Here is a 21905-nt window from a genome sequence, read left to right as displayed (position 1 = left end):
CTTGCACTTCATAAAAAGAAGCTTCTAAAACCAATGACTGGAATCAGCCAAAAAAAAAAAGAAAGATCACTGGTTTTAATAACAAAGTTTGCTTATCAAAATTAGATTTAGGGTATTTTTTTGAGCCACTTTTGTCAGCCAAGGATTTGCAGCAATAATTTAATGAATAAGTAAAAATCAACATGCCTTTATGTACTTACCCTATCAAAGCCCATAGCACATAGGTTTTCTATTTTTTTGGTGTATTCTGGACTAGAAACTGGTGCTCCAGCATACACATGTGCCCAAAGTCGAGCTGTCTGTTTGAACATTTCGGGATTTTGTTTGTACTATATGGGGGAAAAAAATTGATTGGCATGACAATGCAGTTATAATATTCAATATAGTTAACTCATGTCCTAATTGCCTAACAACCTGATTTTTCTAAGTAAATGTAAATAAATGTAGATTCAATTTTTAAAATGTGACTGATTCACTTTCCACTGCAAACATACTATGTCACTCAAGAAAAGACTGTTTAACCTGAAGCTGTGATTCACAAGTTGCACTGAGGAAAGAAAAACAAAAGTAACGTTTATCAACTTTAATCCCCAATTTCAACAAAGTAGCAGAAAACTAATACTAAATGGAGTTATTAGAGTTGTCTCTAAACACTGTGCAGTGGCAAACATTACAGAGATAAACAGAATTACTAGCTTCTAAAATTATGTGGACATTAATAAATGTAACCAACTTCTGTATCAATCATAGCTCAGGCTAGAATACAACTTGACTTTGCTGTTTTGCTAGAGCTGTATTAGTGTACAGGGATTTAAGAAAACCCCATATGCAAAGTCCTAACTTACAGCACATGTTTTGAGATGATTATGAACTCACCATAGAGTACTTTTCAAAAGGTAAGATTTTCCATATGCATTGGAAAGAAGTAAATTTATTCTCAAATATTCTGGGACTACCATTAATTAATAAAGCCAAGTATAAATTTAAAATATTAAATTCACTTTAATATTTCTTAAGATGTTTTATACACATTAAATATTTCTATACATTAAAATGATAAATCTAGTTTCCACCATTATTAAAAGGAAATAAGTCAAACTACTGAACAGAGTTAGAAGAAAACTGAGTCCAACCTCAACCTTTGAGGCTCAGAACTCAATAGAAAATCAAAGCTCGAACTCAAGCCATGTTTCTGACTATCGAAAATGAACCAATAGCACATATATAACACGTTAAACCATAATTCTAAGCACTCTAAGGCAAATAATAGTAGAACACATTAACAAGGATATATACAACATAAGGAGTGACGAACTTTTCAAAGGAAAGGAAGAAGTTTCTAAGAGGAAATGTTTTCTTAGGCAGAGGGAAAATGGCAGACTGGGTGAAATGACATGTAGGAATGATACCATCTTGAACAGCGTGAGTTTGAAGAACAGTAAGAATTTAGGAGATGAAACTGGGTTTACAGACAGTTCAAATCATGGAGGAACTCTTCAAACTAAACAATTTGGACTTATCAAGTAGGTGATAGTAAAGCTACTAATAGGTTTTTAACAGTAAAGTGAAATAAGATTTACACTTTATAAAGCTAACTGCTATCAGTGCAGAATATGAGGGGAAGAAGAGGCTGAGGTAGGGAGCTCCATCAGAGCAGTAAAATGAGAAATTTTTAAACATGTGAATTAAGTCAATCAGAGAAGTATTACGACAGAGAGATACTGGGATACGAGAGAGAAGGAGACATAGAGAAGTACTCCAAGCCTGTGACTGGGATATATAAATAAGCTGATTATATTACAGAACGATGAACAGGTTCACAGGTTTAAGATTCTGCATTCAGTTTTGGGAATGCTGTACTAAGGTACCCATGGAATATTCATATAGAGCTCTCCACTTCCAAACAGGCTCTTGGGCTCAGGACAGAGGTCAAGCGTGAATATCGTTATCAACATACAGGTGGTAATATCAGCATGGATATGATCGTCCAAGTGAGCGTATAAAATGGAAAGTGAAAGAAACAGTGTAAGAACTGAGAAAGTATATTTAAAAGGGAGGAGAGGTAATTCCTTGGTGGTCCAGTAATTAGGACTCCACACTTCCACTGCAGGGGGCACGGATTCAATCCCAGGTTGGGGACAAAAACGCAGGGCGGCAGAGTGGAGAAAGAAGAGAAACAACTGTAGGAAGTAGGAGGGAACAACCACAACTACGAAGATGGGAAAAGAGAATAGTATCTCAGAAGTCAAGAAAAAAAAAATTTCTGGGTTAAAAAACAAAAATAACAGGGCTTCCCTGGTGGCGCAGTGGTTGAGAGTCTGCCTGCCGATGCAGGGCACATGGGTTCGTGCCCTGGTCCGGGAAGATCCCACATGCCACGGAGTGGCTGGGCCTGTGAGCCATGGCCGCTGAGCCTGTGCGACCGGAGCCTGTGCTCCGCAACGGGAGAGGCCACAACAGTGAGAGGCCCGCATACCGCAAAAAAAAAAAAAAAAAAAAAAAAAAAAATACAAGGCTCAATAAATCCTACTGGTTTAGAGCAGGGGTCCCCAACCCCCAGGCTGCGGACCAGTACCGATCCTCGGCCTGTTAGGAACCGGTGCACACAGCAGGAGGTGAGCAGCGAGCGAGCAAAGCTGCACCTGCCGCTCCCCATCGCTCGCATCACCACCTGAACCATCTCCACCCCACCCCCCACCACCGGTCCGAAGAAAAATTGTCTTCAACGAAACCAGTCCCTGGTTCCAAAATGGTTGGGAACCACTGGTTTAGAGTGTGGGTTGGCAAACTTTCTTAAAGGACCAGAAAATAATTATTCAGGCTTTCAGACAATACTGTCTCTGTCATAATTATTCAATTCTGCCACTTGTAGCTGTAAACAAATGAGGGTGGCTATGTTCCAATAAAACATTATTTACATAAACAGTCAGTCTGGCAGTAATTTGCTAACCTCTGCCTTGGAAATCAAAGATCACAACTGAAAAATATTTATTCCATTTGGCAATTACAAGGTTTTTGATAACCTTCACCATGCAACTACTCAGTGCCACAGTTGGAGCTGATTAACATTATCATGAGGGAAGGATCATCACTGAATTAAGAGACAGACAAATGGATACACACATGATAAAGCACATGAAGTAAAATGTTAATCATAGAATCAAGATGGTAGGTAGATATGTGGGTATTCACTGTGTAATTCTTTCAACATTGTGTTTTTGAAAACTTCATAATATGTTAGGAAAAAAGCATCTACCATATAAACAAACTACTGTGTTAAAAAAAATCACAAAATTAGGTTTTCACTATTAACATCTGATACAATAATCTCACAGCAAGAAAGGAAACCATTTCCAAATTTACTTTCAATAGACGTATGCTTCTGTTCTAACCACTGCAAACCACTAAAGTAAACACTCATAGGTAAGTACAAGAAAGTCGTTCAAAAGCAGCTACCTTACCTGATTTGCTACTACTGCATCTTGTGGATCATCTGGTTCTGCAGCTGCCAGTAGTGCTTGCAATGACAATAATACCGTGCGGAGAGTCATTGCTGCTGCCCTGAAATTCAAAATAGGAAGATATCCCAGTTAAGAACAAACCAAAATAGAGGTTTTCTGAATAAAACATGGAAACTACTGAAGCTAAAAATAATCTAGATTTTTATCTTAATCATATAATTAAGTCTTAGAAATTTATAATTATATATCTGCCTACCCTTTTTTTTTTTTTTTAAACAACAAATGAGTCATTCTATTTCTTAAGACACCTCAAATTGCCCTTAATTGGCTTAGTTTTTTTCGTATTGCCCGTGTTGTTGACATATCCTTCTGGTCAGCTTTATCTACTGACTTACTTTCTATCCATTTCTATAGACACAAACTTAAAATAAAGTGATAAAGTAACATGTGAAACTTCCTTTCTGTGCAATTCTAAAAACAAGATACCATCAAGCAAATATCCTTTATTTTCAAGAAAGCATAAAATTACTTGGAGGGCATTATGCTAAGTGATATGTCAGATAAAGAAAGACAAATACTATGTATGATAGCACTTAAACATGAAATCTAAAAAATAAAACTAGAGAATACAACAAAAAAGAAGCAGACTCACAGACAAAGACAACAAACTAGTGGTGAGCAGTGGGGAGAAAGAAGGAGGGAGAGGCAATATAGGGATGGGCTGTAAGAGGTACAAATTATCAACTATAAAATAAGCTACAAGGATATACTGTACAACATGGGGAATACAGCCAATACTTTATAATAATAATAAATATATATTATTTTGTAAGTATAAATGGAATATAACCTTTAAAAATTGTGTATCACTATATTGTACACCTGTAACGTATAATACTGTATACCTGTAATTAACATAAAATTGTACACCTGTAACTTATATAATATTGTACAGCACCTATACTTCAATAAAAAATGAAAGAAAATTAAAAAATCATTCTATAACATTCTAAAAAGGGAAAATTTTTTGCTTCATATACATAATATTCATGCCTCTAAATGTGTTTATAAAGCAAATATTTATCTAGAAAATGGTATCTACCTAACCAAAAAGGACTCTTAGCATTTCTGTTAAAAAATTACTTGACCACTTAATATACAAATATTTCTAAATACAATAGTGAAATAGCATAGTAGTGAACTATTTTAAAAGTTGAAGATTATTTTTTAAGATGATCATATGGTTTTTATTCTTCAATTTGTTAATATGGTGTATCACATTGATTGATTTGCGTATATTGAAGAATCCTTGCATCCCTGGAATAAATCCCACTTCATCATGGCGTATGATCCTTTTAATGTGTTGTTGGATTCTGTTTGCTAGTATTTTGTTGAGGATTTTTGCATCTATGTTCATCAGTGATATTGATCTGTAATTTTCTTTTTTTGTAGTATCTTTGTCTGGTTTTGGTATCAGGGTGATGGTGGCCTCATAGAAATGAGTTTGGGTGTGTTCCTTCCTCCGCAATGTTTTGGAAGAGTTTGAGAAGGATGGGTGTTGGCTCTGCTCTAAATGTTTGATAGAATTCACCTGTGAAGCCATCGGGTCACGGACTTTTGTTGGAAGATTTTTTTTTTTTTTTTTTTTGCGTACGCGGACCTCTCACTGCTGTGGCCTCTCCCATTGCCGAGCACAGGCTCCAGACGCGCAGGCTCAGCGGCCATGGCTCACAGGCCCAGCGACTCCACAGCATGTGGGATCTTCCCAGACCGGGGCACGAACCCGTGTCCCCAGAATTGGCAGGTGGACTCTCAACCACTGCTCCACTAGGGAAGCCCTGTTGGAAGATTTTTAATCACAATTTCATTACTTGTGATTGGTCTGTTCATATTTTCTATTTCTTCCTGGTTCAGTCTTGGAAGATGATACCTTTCTAAGAATTTGTCCATTTCTTCCAGGTTGTCCATTTTATTGGCATAGAGTTGCTTGTAGTAGTCTCTTAGGATGCTTTGTATTTCTGCTGTGTCTGTTGTAACTTCTCCTTTTTCATTTCTAATTTTATTGATTTGAGTCCTCTCCCTCTTTTTCTTAATGAGTCTGGCTAAAGGTTCAGCAATTTTATCTTCTCAAAAAAACAGCTTTTAGTTATATTGATCTTTGATAATGTTTTCTTTGTCCTATATCATTAATTTCTGCTCTGATCTTTACGATTTCTTTCCTTCTGCTAACTTTGGGTTTTGTTTGTTCTTCTTTCTCTAGTTCCTTTAGGTGTAAGGTTAGATTGTTTATTTGAGATTTTTCTTGTTTCTTGAGGTAGGCTTGTACTGCTATAAACTTCCCTCTTAGAACTGCTTTTGCTGCATCCCATAGGTTTTGTATCATTGTGTTTTCGTTGTAATTTGTCTCCAGGTATTTTTTGATTTCCTCTTTGATGTCTTCACTGATCTCTTGGTTATTTAGTAACATATTGTTTAGCCTCCATGTGTTTGTGTTTTTTACACTTTTTCCCCCTATAAATGATTTCTAATCTCATAGCATTGTTGTCAGAAAAGATGCTTGATATGATTTCAATTTTCTTAAATTTACTGAGGCTTGATTTGTGACTCAAGATGTGATCTATCCCGGAGAATGTTCCGTGTGCACTTGAGAAGAAAGTACAGTCGGCTGCTTTTGGATGGAATGTCCTATAAATATCAATTAAATCTAACTGGTCTATTGTGTCATTTAACTGATATAAATATCAATTAAATCTATCTGCTTCTATTGTGTTTCCTTATTAATTTTCTGTTTCGATGATTTCTCCATTGGTTAAAGTAAGGTGTTAAATTCCCCCACTATTACTGCGCTACCGTTGATTTCCTCTCTTATAGCTGTTAGCAGTTGCCTTATGTACTGAAGTGCTCCTATTTTGGGTGCATATATGTTTACAATTGTTAAATATTCTTCTTAGATTGATCCCTTGATCATTATGTAGTGCCCTTCCTTGTCTCTTGTAACATTCTTTAAAGTCTATTTTACCTGATATGAGTATTGCTACTCCAGCTTTCTTTTGATTTCCATTTGCATGGAATATCTTTTTCCATTCCCTTACTTTCAGTCTGTATGTGTCCTTAGGTCTGAAGTGGGTCTCTTATAGACAGCATATATTTGGGTCTTGTTTTTGTATTCATTCAGCAAGCCTGTGTCTTTTGGTTGGAGTATTTAATCCATTCATGTTTAAGCTAATTATCGATATGTATGTTCCTATTACCATTTTGTTGATTGTTATGTTTTTTTTTTTGGTTTTTCTTTGCAGTACGTGGGCCTCTCACTGTTGTGGCCTCTCCCGTTGTGGAACACAGGCTCCGGGTGCGCAGGCCTAGCGGCCATGGCTCACGGGCCTAGCCGCTCCGCGGCATGTGGGATCTTCCCGGACCAGGTCACGAACCCGTGTCTCCTGCATCGGCAGGTGGACTCTCAACCATTGCGCCACCAGGGAAGCCCATGGGTTTGTTTTTGTAGGTCCTTTTCTACTCGCATTTCCCACTTAGAGAAGTTCCTTTAGCATTTGTTGTAGAGCTGGTTTAGTGGTGTTGAATTCTCTTAGCTTTTGCTTGTCTGTAAAGCTTCTGATTTCTCTGTCCAATATGAATGAGATACTTGCTGGGTAGAGTAACCTTGGTTGTAGATTCTTCCCTTTCATCACTTTAAATATATCATGGCACTCCCTTCTGGCTTGTAGAGTTTCTACTGAGAAATCAGCTGTTAACCTTATGGGAGTTCCCTTGTATGTTATTTGCCGTTTTTCCCTTGTTGCTTTTAATAATTTTACTTTGCCTTTAATTTTTGTCAATTTGATTACTGTGTGTCTTGGTGTGTTTCTCCTTGGGTTTATCCTGCCTGGGACTCTGCGTTTCCTGGATTGGGTGGCTATTTCCTTTCCCATATTAGGGAAGTTTTCGACTGTAATCTCTCCAAATACTTTCTCGGATCCTTTCTCTCTCTCTTCTCCTCTGGGACCCGTATGATGAGAATGCTGTTGTGTTTAACGTTGCCCCAGAGGTCTCGTAGGCTGTCTTCATTTCTTGCCATTCTTTTTTCTTTATTCTGTTCCGCAGCAGTGAATTCCACTATTCTGTCTTCCAGGTCACTTATCTGTTCTTCTGCCTGTTATTCTGCTATTGATTCCTTCTAATGTAGTTTTCATTTCAGTTACTGTATTGTTCATTTCTGTTTGTTTGTTCTTTAATTCTTCTAGGTCTTTGTTAAACATTTCTTGCATCTTCTCGATCTTTGCCCCCATTCTTTATGAGGTCCTGGATCATCTTCACTCTCATTACTCTGAATTCTTTTTCTGGAATTGCCTATCTCCACTTCATTTAGTTGTTTTTCTGGGGTTTTATCTTGTTCCTTCATCTGGTACAAAGTCCTCTGCCTTTTCATTTTGTGTATCTTTTTGTGAATGTGGTTTTCCTTCCACAGGCTGCAGAATTGTAGTTCTTCTTGCTTCTGCTAAATGTTGAAGATTACTAAAGAACATGCCCATTTTCACCACACAAATTAGATAATTCTAAACCAGTCTTTTTGAACTGGATTCCTCATTTTAACCACAGAACAGAGAAAATTACTAAGTATTTTCTCGGTTTCCCCAAGGATAGTATATAAATAGTACCATCCTGGATGCTTAGGAAAAAACTTAATTTATTATCAGCAACAAATGTCTTAAGGAATGCGTCTTCTTCAACCGGTAGCAGCAACATCACTTGGGAACTTCTACAAAATGAAAATTCTTAGCCCTGTCCCAGACCTACTGAATCAGAAACTCTGGGGTGGCTTAACAGATACTCCAAGTGATTCTGATGCAAACTAATTTTTGAGAAATACTACTTCAGTGCATTACAGCTTAAAGTGAATTGAGAAAGGCTGTTCTAAACCAATATAATTAAACCAGTATCACAAACATGTCTATATTTTATCTACTAGAGAAAAATTACAATACAAATGGTTCTTAATCTAAAATGCTATCAGAATTGTCATTTATATTAAATTCCAGAAAATGCAAACTAATCTATAGTGACAGCAGATCAGTGGTTGCTGGGGAATGGGGGAGCAGGAAGGGTGGGAAGGAGCAATTACAAAGGGACACTCACTAGGAAACTTTTGTCTATGTTGGTTATGTTCGCTATCTTGATTTGTGATAGCTTCATGGAGGTATCTGTGCATTTATCAAATTGTGCATTTTTAATGTGTACAGTTTAAGATAAATCACACCTCAAAAAGCATTTTTTAAAGTTGTGTTTAAAAAACAAAGCTATCAGAATAAAAAATTTTATTGATCAACTCATCCTTTTAGAGAAGCTACAGAAATAGGAAAAACTTTGGTTATGATGTTTTAAAATTAGGTGAAATGCTAAACTAGCATTGAAAAGAAAAGAAAATTTTAAAAACTTTTTAAACCACTACACATAGTTATATGAAATGGAAATTTTTTTTTTTTTTTGGCTGCACTGCACGGCACATGGGATCTTAGTTCCCCAACCAGGGATCAAACCTGCGCCCCCTGGATTGGAAACATGGAGTCTTAACCACTGGACTGCCAAGGCAGTCCTGTGTAATGGAAATTTCTAATTCTGAAACAGGGCTGGGAAAATAGAAATTATTTTTCTAGACTAAATTTCTAAATTTCCTAAGAGTGTGCACAACTTATTTTCAACCAGAAGTTTTAAAATCTTTAGAATGGACAATATTCTTTTAAGACAGTAATCAAAACATAAAATTCCAAATTTAGTCCTTAAATGTTAATTCTTGTTCTACCATTCATTATCACTATTAACAAGATGAAATCTTTCTTACTTACTTACTCTAACTTCATTTTATATTTGGGTAATTGTACAGAGAATGTTTAAAGGCACATGCACATCAAGAGCTGCCCAGATATATCACCTTGAAGCTGACTTAAACCACTCAAAAAAGGACAAAAGTACAAAATATCACAGAAATAGGATATACAAAGCCGGCTACTCTAATATCCCAGTGGAATTAAGCATCCTGATTTAGAAATCTGTTTTTTTTCTTGGCCACACCACGCAGCAGGCAGGATCTTAGTTCTCCAACCACGGATCGAACCTGTGCCCCCTGCATTGGGACCACTGGGCCACAAGGGAAGTTCCGCAATTTAGAAATCTATAAAAATACTTTAAACAAAATATTAAGTTATATAATGTTTAATTGATCCCACATGATGCGTGGCATGGCCAAGAGAATAAATAAAATAAAATTATTTCAAGGAAATGTATCTGAATATGGAAGAAAAATCTTCAAAGAGTATTTAATTGTATATACTAAAACAACTATTAAACTCAATAATTTTAATTTACAATAAAAACAAATATGTTTACAACTCAACAAGGCAATAAACATTATTCTTTACAACTTAATGAGCTCTACTATTTACGATAGCCAGAACATGGAAGCAACCTAAGTGTCCATCGACAGATGAATGGATAAAGATGTGGCACATATACACAATGGAATATTACTCAGCCATGAAAAGAAATGAAATTGAGTTATCTGTAGTGAAGTGGATGGACCTAGAGTCTGTCATACAGAGTGAAGTAAGTCAGAAAGAGAAAAACAAATACTGTATGCTAACACATATATATGGAATCTTAAAAAAAAAAAAAAAAACCACGGTTCTAAAGAACCTAGGGGCAGGACAGGCATAAAAACGCAGACGTAGAGAATGGACTTGAGGACACTGGGAGGGGGAAGTGTAAGCTGGGACAAAGTGAGAGAGTGGGATGGACATATATAAACTACCAAATGTAAAATAGATAGCTAGGGCCCTGAACCAAGATGGCGGAATAGAAGGACGTGCTCTCCCTCTTGTGAGAACACCAGAACCACAACTAGCTGCTTGACAATCATCGACAGGAAGACATGGGAACTCACCATAAAAGATACCCCACATCTAAAGACAAAGGAAAAGCCACAAAGAGACGGTAGGAGGGGCGCAAGCACAGTAAAATCAAATCCCATAACTGCTGGGTGGGTGACTCACAGACTGGAGAACACTTATACCACAGAAATCCACCCACTGGAGTGAAGGTTCTGAGCCCCACGTCAGGCTTCCAAACCTGGGGTTCTGGCAACGGGAAGAGGAATTCCTAGAGAATCAGACTTTGAAGGCTAGTAGAATTTAATTGCAGGACTTTGACAGGACCGGGGGAAACGGAGACTCCACGCTTGGAGGGCACACACAAAGTACTGTGTGCATCGGGACCCAGGGGAAGGAGCAGTGACCCCAGGGGATACTGAACCAGACCTACCTGCTAGTGCTGAAGAGTCTCCTACAGAGGCCGGGGGAGGGGAGGGTGGAGGGTGGTGGCTGTGGTTCACCGAGGGGACAAGGACACTGGCAGCATAAGTTCTGGGAAGCACTCCTTGGCCTGAGCCCTCCCAGAGTCCACCATTAGCCCCACCAAAGAGCCCAGGTAGGCTCCAGTGTTGGGTTGCCTCAGGCCAAACACCAACAGGGAAGGAACCCAGCCGCACCCATCAGCAGTCAAGCAGATTAAACTTTTACTGAGCTCTGCCCAGCAGAGCAACAGTCAGCTCTACCAACCAACAGTCCCTCCCATCAGGAAACTTGCACAAGCCTCTTAGACAGCCTCATCCACCAGAGGGCAGACAGCAGAAGCAAGAAGAACTACAATCCTGCAGCCTGTGTAACAAAAACCACATTCACAGAAACATAGACAAGATGAAAAGGCAGAGGGCTATGTACCAGATGAAGGAACAAGATAAAAACCCAGAAAAACATCTAATGAAGTGGAGATAGGCAACCTTCCAGGAAGAGAATTCAGAATAATGATAGTGAAGATCATACAGGACATCAGAAAAAGAATGGAGGCAAAGATCGAGAAGATGCAAGAAATGTTTAACAAAAACCTAGAAGAATTAAAGAACAAACAAACAGAGATGAACAATAAAATAACTGAAATGAAAACTACATTAGAAGGAATCAATAGCAGAATAACAGGCAGAAGAACGGATAAGTGACCTGGAAAACAGAATGATGGAATTCACTGCTGCGGAACAGAATAAAGAAAAAAGAATGAAAAGAAATGAAAGCAGCCTAAGAGATCTCAGGGACAACATTAAACACAACAACATTCGCATTATAGGGGTCCCAGAAGGAGAAAAGAGAGAAAAAGGACCAGAGAAAACATCTGAAGAGATTATAGTCGAAAACTTCCCTAACATAGGAAAGCAAATACCCAGCCAAGTCCAGGAAGCACAGAGAGTCCCATACAGGATAAACCAAAGGAGAAACACGCCAAGACACATATTAAGCAAACTGGCAAAACTTAAAGACAAAGAAAAATTATTGAAAGCAGCAAGGGAAAAACGACAAATAACATACAAGGGAACTCCCATAAGGTTAACAGCTTATTTCTCAGCAGAAACAATACAAGCCAGAAGGGAGTGGCATGATATACTTAAAGTGATGAAAGGGAAGAACTGACAACCAAGATTACTCTACCCAGCAAGGATGTCGTTCAGATTCAATGGAGAAATCACAAAAGCGTTACAGACAAGCAAAAGCTAAGAGAATTCAGCATTACCAAACCAGCTCTACAACAAATGCTAAAGGAACCTCTCTAAGTGGGAAACACAAGAGAAGAAAAGGACCTACAAAAACGAACCCAAAACAATTAAGAAAATGGTCATAGGAACATGCATATCGATGATCACCTTAAACGTGAATGGATTAAATGCTCCAACCAAAAGACACAGGCTTCCTGAATGGATACAAAAACAAGACCAATATATATGCTGTCTACAAGAGACCCACTTCAGACCTAGGGACACATTCAGACTGAAAGTGAGCTGATGGAAAAAGATATTCCATGCCAATGGAAATCAAAAGAAAGCTGGAGTAGCAATACTCATATCAGATAAAATAGACTTTAAAATAAAGAATGTTACAAGAGACAAGGAAGGACACTACATAATGATCAAGGGATCAATCCAAGAAGATATAATAATTATAAATATATATAGACCCAACATAGGAGCACCTCGATACATAAGGCAACTGCTAACAGCTACAAAAGAGGAAATCGACAGTAACACAATAATAGTGGGGGACTTTAACACCTCACTTACACCAATGGACAATTCATCCAAACAGAAAATTAATACGGAAACAAAAGCTTTAAATGACACAACAGACCAGATAGATTTAATTGATATTTATAGGACATGCCATCCAAGAACAGAAGATTACACTTTCTTCTCAAGTGCGTACGGAACACTCTCCAGAATAGATCACATCTTGGGTCACAAATCAAACTTCAGTAAATTTAAAAAACTGAAATCATACCAACCATCTTTTCGGACCACAATGCTATGAGAGTAGAAATGAATTACAGGGAAAAAAACCATAAAAAAACACAAACACATGGAGGCTAAACAATACGTTACTACATAACCAAGAGATCACCGAAGACATCAAAATAGGAAATCAGAAATACCTAGAGACAAGTGACAATGAAAACACGACGATCCAAAACCTATAGGATTCAGCAAAAGCAGTTTTAAGAGGGAAGTTTATAGCTATACAAGCCTACCTCAAGAGACAAGAAAAATCTCAAACAATCTAACCTTACACCTAAAGGAACTAGAGAAAGAAGAACAAACAAAACCCAAAGTTAGCAGAAGGAAAGAAATCATAAAGATCAGAGCAGAAATAAATGAAATAGAAACAAAGAAAACAGTAGCAAAGATTAATAAAACTAAACCTGGCTCTTTGAGAAGATAAACAAAATTGACAAACCATTAGCCAGACTCATCAAGAAAAAGAGGAAGAGGACTCAAATCAATAAAATTAGAAATGAAAAAGAAGTTACAACAGACACAGCAGAAATACAAAGCATCCTAAAAGACTACTACAAGCAATTCTATGCCAATAAAATGGACAAACTGGAAGAAATAGACAAATTCTTAGAAAGGTATCATCTTCCAAGACTGAACCAGGAAGAAATAGAAAATATGAACAGAACAATCACAAGTAATGAAATTGAAACTTTGATTAAAAATCTTCCAACAAACAAAAGTCCAGGACCAGATGGCTTCACACGTGAATTCTATCAAACATTTAGAGCAGAGTCAACACCCATCCTTCTCAAACTCTTCCAAAACATTGCAGAGGAAGGAACATTCCCAAACTAATTCTATGAGGCCACCATCACCCTGATACCAAAACCAGACAAGGATACTACAAAAAAAGAAAATTACAGAGCAATAGCACTGATGAATACAGATGCAAAAATCCTCAACAAAATACTAGCAAACAGAATCCAACAACACATTAAAAGGATCACACACCATAATCAAGAGGGATTTATCCCAGGGATGCAAGGATTCTTCAATATTCCCAAATCAATCAATGTGATACACCATATTAACAAATTGAAGGAGAAAAATCATATGATCATCTGAATAGATGCAGAAAAAGCTTCTGACAAAATGCAACACCCATTTATGATTAAAAAAAACTCTTCAGAAAGTGGGCATAGAGGGAACCTACCTCAACATAATAAAGGCCATATACAATAAACCCACAGCAAACATCATTCTCCTTGGTGAAAAACTGAAAGCATTTCCTCTAAGATCAGGAATAAGACAAGGATGTGCACTCTTACCACCATTATTCAACATAGTTTTGGAAGTCCTAGCCATGGCAATCAGAGAAGAAAAAGAAATAAAAGGAATACAAATTGGAAAAGAAGAAGTAAAACTGTCACTGTTTGCAGAGGACATGATACTATACATAGAGAATCCTAAAGATGCCACCAGAAAACTACTAGAGCTAATCAATGAATCTGGTAAAGTTGCAGGATACAAAATTAATGCACAGAAATCTCTTGCATTCCTATACACTAATGATGAAAAATCTGAAAGAGAAATTAAGGAAACACTCCCATTTACCACTGCAGCAAAAAGAATAAAATACCTAGCAATAAACCTACCTAGGGAGACAAAAGACCTGTATGCATATGTATAAGACACTGATGAAAGAAATTAAAGATGATACCAACAGATGGAGAGATATACCATGTTCTTCGATTGGAAGAATCAATATTGTGAAAATGACTATACTACCCAAAGCAATCTACAGATTCAATCCAATCCCTATTAAATTACCAATGGCATTTTTTACGGAACTAGAACAAAAATCTTAAAATCTGTATGGAGGCACAAAAGACCCCGAATAGCCAAAGCAGTCTAGGGAAAAAAACGAAGCGGTAGGAATCAGACTCCCTGATTTCAGACTATACTACAAAGCTATAGTAATCAAGACAGTATGGTACTGGCACAAAAACAGCAACAAAGATCAATGCAACAAGATAGAAAGCCCAGAGATAAACCCACGCACCTATGGTCAACTAATCTATGACAAAGGAGGCAAGGATATACAATGGAGAAAAGACAGTCTCTTCAATAAGTGGTGCTGGGAAAACTGAACAGCTATATGTAAAACAATGAAATTAGAACACTCCCTCACACCATACACAAAAATAAACTCAAAATGGATTCGAGACCTTAACGTAAGACCGGGCACTATCAAATTCTTAGAGAAAAACATAGGAAGAACACTCTTTGACATAAATCACAGTAAGATCCTTTCTGATCCACCTCCTAGAGTAATGGAAATAAAAACAAAAATAAACAAATGGGACCTAATGAAACTTCAAAGCTTTTGCACAGCAAAGGAAACCATAAACAAGACCAAAAGACAACCCTCAGAATGGGAGAAAATATTTGCAAACAAATCAACGGACAAAGGATTAATCTCCAAAATATATAAACAGCTCATGCACCTCAATATTAAAAAAAAACAACCCAATCCAAAAATGGGCAGAAGACCTGAACAGACATTTCTCCAAGAAGACCTACAGATGGCCAAGAAGCACATGAAAAGCTGCTCAACATCACTAATTATTAGAGAAATGCAAATCAAAACTACAATGAGGTATCACCTCACACCAGTCTGAATGGGCATCATCAGAAAATCTACAAACAAATGCTGGAGAGGGTGTGGAGAAAAGGGAACCCTCTTGCAATGTTCGTGGGAATGTAAATTGATACAGCCACTATGGAGAACAGTATGGAGGTTCCTTAAAAAACTAAAAATAAGATTACCATATGATCCAGCAATCCCACTACTGGGCATACACCCTAGGACAACCATAATTCAAAAAGACACATGCACCCCAGCGTTCATTGCAGCACTATTTACAATAGCCAGGTCATGGAAGCAACCTAAATGCCCATCGACAGACGAATGAATAAGGAAGATGTGGTACATATATACAATGGAATATTACTCGGTCATAAAAAGGAATGAAATTGGGTCATTTGTTGAGACGTGGGTGGATCTAGAGACTGTCATACAGAGTGAAGTCAGAAAGAGAAAAACAAATATCGTATATTAACGTATGTATGTGGAACCTAGAAAAACAGTACAGATGAACCGGTTTGCAGGGCAGAAGTTGAGACACAGATGTAGAGAACAATCGTATGGACACCAAGGGGGGGATGCCGCGGAGGGGTGGGGATGGTGGTGTGATGAATTGGGCAATTGGTATTGACATGTATACACTGATATGTATAAAATTGATGACTAAGAAGAACCTGCTGTATAGAAAAATAAAATTAAATTAAAAATTAAAAAAAAAGAAAAGCATTGGCACAAGGAGAGAAAGTAATATTCTTCTTCAAGTAAAAAAAAATTAAAAAAGAAAAAGGAGGAAGCTCCCAATTTCTCCTAACATTATCATTTTTTCTTAATTTGCCGAAAATGTGGGATACATGTATATCTATAACTGATTCAGTTTGCTGTACACCTGAAACACAACATTGTAAATCAACTATACTCCAAGAAATTAAAAAATAAATAAATTAATTAAATTAAATAGATAGCTAGTGCAAAGCAGCCACATAGCACAGGGAGATCAGCTCAGTGCTTTGTGACCACCTAGAGGGGTGGGATAGGGAGGGTGGGAGGGAGACGCAAGAGGGAGGAGATATGGGGATATATGTATATGTACAGCTACTTCACTCTGTTATAAAGCAGAAACTAACACACCATTGTGTAAAGAAATTATACTCCAATAAAGATGCTAAAATAAATAAAGCTACTATGATAGGAAAAACAAACAACAACTTAATGAGCTCTCAGAAGAGTGAAGGTGGACCTTTGCCATGCCTTATATATAAAAATTAACTCAACACAGGGAACTATACTCAATATCTTATAACAACTTTTAATGGAAAAGAATCAGAAAAAGAATATATACATATATATGTATAACTGAATCACTTTGATGTGCACTTGAAACTAACACTACATTGTAAATTAACTATTCTTCAATGTTTAAAAAAATCAGAAAAAAAATTAACTCAAAATGGATGAAAGACCTAAACGTAAGACTAATTTTTTGCAGGGGGGCTGCACCGCATGGCTTGTGGGATCTTATTTCCCCAACCAGGGCCCCGGCAGTGAAGGCACTGAGTTCTAACCACTGGACCTCTCGGGAATTCCCAAGACTAAACTTATTATAAAACTCTTAGTAGAAAACATAGGGTGAAAGGTCCACGACACAGCAGTTGACCATGATTTCTTGGATATCAAAGGACAGGCAAAAGCACAGGCAACAAAAGAAAAAAATAGAGAAACTGGTCTATAACTACATCAAAATTAAAAACTCCTGTGCATAGAAAAAGAAAAATTTTTTTAAATCTTCCTAGGCAGAGAATACAGTCAATAGAGTGAAAGTCAATAGAGGAAAAGAATAGAATACAGTCACAGAATGGGGAGAAAATATTTACAAATCATAGATCTGACAAGGGAGTTAATACCTGAAATATATAAAGAACTCCTTCAACTCAACAACAAAAAACAAACCTGACCAAGAAAGGACTTAAACAAGCATTTCTCCAAAGATGATATACCAGTAGCCGATAAGCACATGAAAAGATGCTTAACATCACTAATCATTAGGAAAATGTAAATGAAACAATGAGATACCATCTCACATCCATTCAGACAGCTACTGTCAAAAAAACAGAAAATAACGGTGGCAAGGATGTGGAGTAACTGGAATCCTGTGCACTGTTGGTGGGAATGCAAAGGGACAGTTTATTCTCAAAACTGAAGGAAAAATCTAGAGCTGTAACTTTAGATTCAATTCGTAACAATCTCAATGAGCAAAGTTTTAAGTCTTCTGTATGCTTGAAAACTTTCATAATAAATGCAAGGGAGGTATTCATAAACCATTAAGAATTAATTAGCTAAAAAGAAGCCTAAATGAAAAGTTTTTAAAAGCTGAACACAAGACCAATGGCAAACAATGACAATGTTTTCATAATTAGCTGTAATAAAATTAACATTAAAACAAAACTTATTCTTTTGACCATAAATACTATAGAAACTATAACATCTTTGATGGTATAAAGAAATGTGTACACTTTTTGTTCTACATAAATTTTAAAACCTAAACTTGGTAATGTGAAAAAATACACAAACAAAAATAAAACTTTCTATTCCATTTATTTTGCTTTTCACAAACTGATTAAATTCATACTACATTAATATTTTTAGCATTTAATGTGTAAAATTAGCATAAATCTATTAAAAACAAATCCTAAAAGGCAAACAGAAGTATGAAATTTCAAAATGTGTTAGCTAATTTTAATTAATCAGTGGATAAAAATGAGTACTTTATAAATCTATCTTCAGTAAATTAATTTTGCTCAGATCTCAAAAATCAATAAGCACAGTTAATATGGCTAATATTCATTCATATGGATAGGTGGGGCCTTTAATATGTAGAGTAAGCACCAAATTGTGTGTATTGTTGACTAACTTGTCTGTTAAGGATCTTCCAGAAAATCATTAATAATCTATGTTCATTATTGAATGCTACTTAAAAATAACGGCAGCTTTTTTGTTATATTTTTTTGTTAAGGTATAATCAGAGTAAAATGCTTGACAGCTAGGTGAATTTTTATATATGTATACACCCGTGGTAACCACCAGCTAGATCAAAATACGTAGTACTTCCAGCACTCAGAAAGCCTCACTCTTGCCCCTGTTATTCACGACCCTACCTACCCACCACTGTCCTAGTTTCTATCACCCAAAATTAGCTTTGACTCATGTTGAATTTCATAAAATGAAATCATACAGTATGTACTCCTTTGTGTCTGGTTGTTGCCACTCCACATGTCTATGAGAATCATCCATGTTGTTTGTGTCAACATGCCTTTTTTTTTTTTAACTGCTATGTAGTGTTCCACTGCATGATTATAGCATTATATATCCATTCTCTTGTTTACAGACATTTGGGTGACTTGCAGTTTGAATAAATCTGCTATGAATATTCTTGTACAAGTCTTTTGGTGGACATATGCACTCATTTCTCTCGGATTTCTCTTGGATATATACCTAGGAGTAGAACTGCTGTGCCAATAGTGAAGGTGTATACTTATTTAGCTTTGGCAGATACTGCTGGTTGAGTGGCTGAACCACATTCTTACCAGCAATGCATGAGAACCATTTGCAAGTGTGTAGTGGCACCTAATTGTGATTTGAATTTGCATTTCCCTGATGACTAATGGTGCTGAGCGCAGCTTATCAACCATACAGATATTCTCTTAATGCCCGTTTGTGTCTTTTGGAAGAGCAGTATCAATGAGTGCAATTTTTATGTGTTGTCATTTTCTTCCCCAGGTAAACAGACACCTTTAGTCATAAGAGGTGTCGCAGAAAAACATAATATGGTTTCCACACAGGGTAAGTTACAAAGTTAAGAAATAACCCATACTAACATAAGTTGTTAAATATTAAAGGTAAATCACCATCCACATGTATTAATAAAGACCAAGGTTAACAAACTGTTTTCTAAGATAACTGTTCCAAATTAGCCTAAACATTGACATTTAGATATCCACTGAATGTCAATTTACTTCAGTAAAGGGGGGGATATCCACTGAATGTCAATTTACTTCAATAAAGGGGGGGATATCCACTGAATGTCAATTTACTTCAATAAAGGGGGGGGCTGACAAACCCATGGATATCCAATCTCACCTATTTTATCTGATGTCTCTGATATCTTTTAGTATTTCAATGATATAGATATGAAAAGACTAAATTCAGCTATTTGACCTGCCTTAGGAAATGGGAATAGCTGATAAAAAGTGTTCTGATACAAAATTTCAAGTTCTCTATATACACCATAATCTTTCAACTATTTATAGGAAGATAATCAGAAGTGGTAGTACTGCTGGTTTAACTGAGCAAAAAGAGAAGACAGTGGAAAATTTTAGTGTGGAGTTTTGTTTTCAAAGGGGTGGAGGTTTCATTCTGTCTGCTGAGAATAGCCTGAGTAAAGTCGGAAGCAGAAGGACAGGCTACTGTAACCGTCCAGGCAAGAGGCAATGCAACTTTGGACCAAGGTAGTAGTAATGAACTGCTGCTAAAATGTTGGCGGTTTCAACAAGAGGATTTGCAGATTTCTCTGGTATAAAGGTACCAGAGAAAGAAGAAAGAAGAAACAAGAATCATGATGAAGTTTTGGTCTTAGCAACTGCAAGGATGTAGCTGCCAAAACTTACATGGGGAAGAAGTAAATTTTGGGCTGGGGAAATAGTTCAGTTTCCAACATGTTTAAGTTTGAGATGTCCATTACATATTCAAGTATAGATGTTAAACAGGCAGCAGGACATGAGTCTAGAGTTCAGAAAATGTGAGTTGCAAGTAATATAAACAGTGAAGTTATGAAATCAGATGAGCTCACCAAGGAAATGAGTATAGACTGGAAAAAAGCAGACTTAGCCCTGAGGTATTCTCATGTACAAAGCTCCAGGAGATGAGGGAGGAACTAGTTGAGAAGTCTAGGAGTGGGAAAAGGAAGGGGAGAACAGAAGAACTGATGTCCTAGAAACCAAGTGAAAAAAAGGACAATGTCTCTAATACTGCAAATTTTCATTAATATCACTGAACAACAGAGCTATAAGGGGTCTTCGAGATGACTTTATAGATAAAAACATGGAGGCACAGAAATTCAATAAATTATGAAAAGTCACAAATCAAAAGAATGACAGAAGATAAAGTTAGGTCTAGTCCACAATGTTCAATGTTTAACAGTATGGAATACAGATCAAGAAACTGGATCCCAAGAGATGATCTACTGAGGGAGAGGCTTTACTCAGGTGTGCTATTAGAATGGAAAAACAAAACAAAACCAGCAACTCTTGTCTGTTTATCCAATTACTAAATATACCAAGTGACCCATATGCTAAATGCTGTCATCCTGTTTCAGCTTATTCAGGTTCATTTCTTTCCCTTTCTTAACAAATCAAACACATAACTTATTGTTTTCTTCCACCCCAATGTCTTTTTATATCTCGTCTTGGTTGTTCAATCCATACTGTTAGAATATGCCAGGCTCTAATCTAAGAGAAATACATAAAACAACTCATTTACTCTTCTCAACAGCCCTATGAAATAGGTATTAACCCCCAATTTTTTCCAATAAGGAAACGAAGGCAAAAGACCAGGTAATTTACTCAAGACCACAAAAATGAGTAAATTGCAGAGCCACGATTTTAACCTAGTGGTTAAACACTATACTGCCAAGATAAAATCATACAAAACATGTGAAAGCACTGTACAAATGACGATACCACCTACAAAGGTACTTCTTAGAATCTTAGAACCTTAATCGCACTCAATTAATACGTTTTAACGTTTTCGTTGTCTACGTTCCATCCAAGTCAGAGCTGATTACTACAATACTTAAATTATTTTAGTCTTTCACAAATATCTTTCTGAGATAGCAAAAAATCAAATTTACCAAAGCGACAAATAAAATCCAAGATTTTTCAAGATGGAAAGCTAGCATCTGACATTACCTAATAAATCACTATTTAAATATAGATTCCAATTTCAACTGTAACATATTTTCTCTTATGTACTTAAGAGACTTCATCTAGTTTTAAAATTATTGCCAAATAAAAGTATAATATATGCTTATGTTTTGAGGCAAGTACACATTTAACACTCTAAACAGTCTTAGAATTCATATGAGAGAGGGTTGAAGGTGAATTCAAAATCTCTTACCATTGATCTTTCAGGATATCCAAACAAATAGCCCCTGTGACGGAACTAATATTAGGATGCCATATTTTAGTGATAAACCGGACCTAGAATATAAAGCACATTTGAGTTTTAAAGTACAGAAGTAAAACATATATAGTTTAAGTAGAACTATAAGAAAATGAAATCCTCGAGCTAAAAAAAATGCTCATACTTACATCATTTTGCCTAAGTGAAGGGAAGGGTGTAGGAGACAAAGCATTCAGTGAGCCAAATGCTATCAATGACATAC

General features: G+C 36.6%; 1 protein-coding gene across 3 annotated transcripts in view; it reads right to left on the bottom strand.

Annotated features, from left to right (window-relative positions):
• UBE2K (ubiquitin conjugating enzyme E2 K) overlaps window positions 1-21905 on the bottom strand; it is an 81241-nt gene that overhangs the window by 4133 nt on the left and 55203 nt on the right. For all 3 annotated transcript variants that reach the window (XM_033856948.2, XM_033856950.2, XM_073805167.1), the window contains 3 exons: window positions 21638-21720; window positions 3462-3561; window positions 201-329 (listed from right to left, as the gene is read on the bottom strand). In XM_033856948.2, the coding sequence (XP_033712839.1) occupies window positions 201-329; window positions 3462-3561; window positions 21638-21720 (312 nt within the window). The remainder of the gene's footprint in view (window positions 1-200; window positions 330-3461; window positions 3562-21637; window positions 21721-21905) is intronic.

The sequence above is a fragment of the Tursiops truncatus genome, chromosome 5 (assembly GCF_011762595.2).
Source record: "Tursiops truncatus isolate mTurTru1 chromosome 5, mTurTru1.mat.Y, whole genome shotgun sequence".
NCBI lineage: Eukaryota > Metazoa > Chordata > Mammalia > Artiodactyla > Delphinidae > Tursiops > Tursiops truncatus.
Note: the sequence above shows the minus strand (reverse complement) of the source record. Positions and strands in the feature narration are given on the sequence as shown.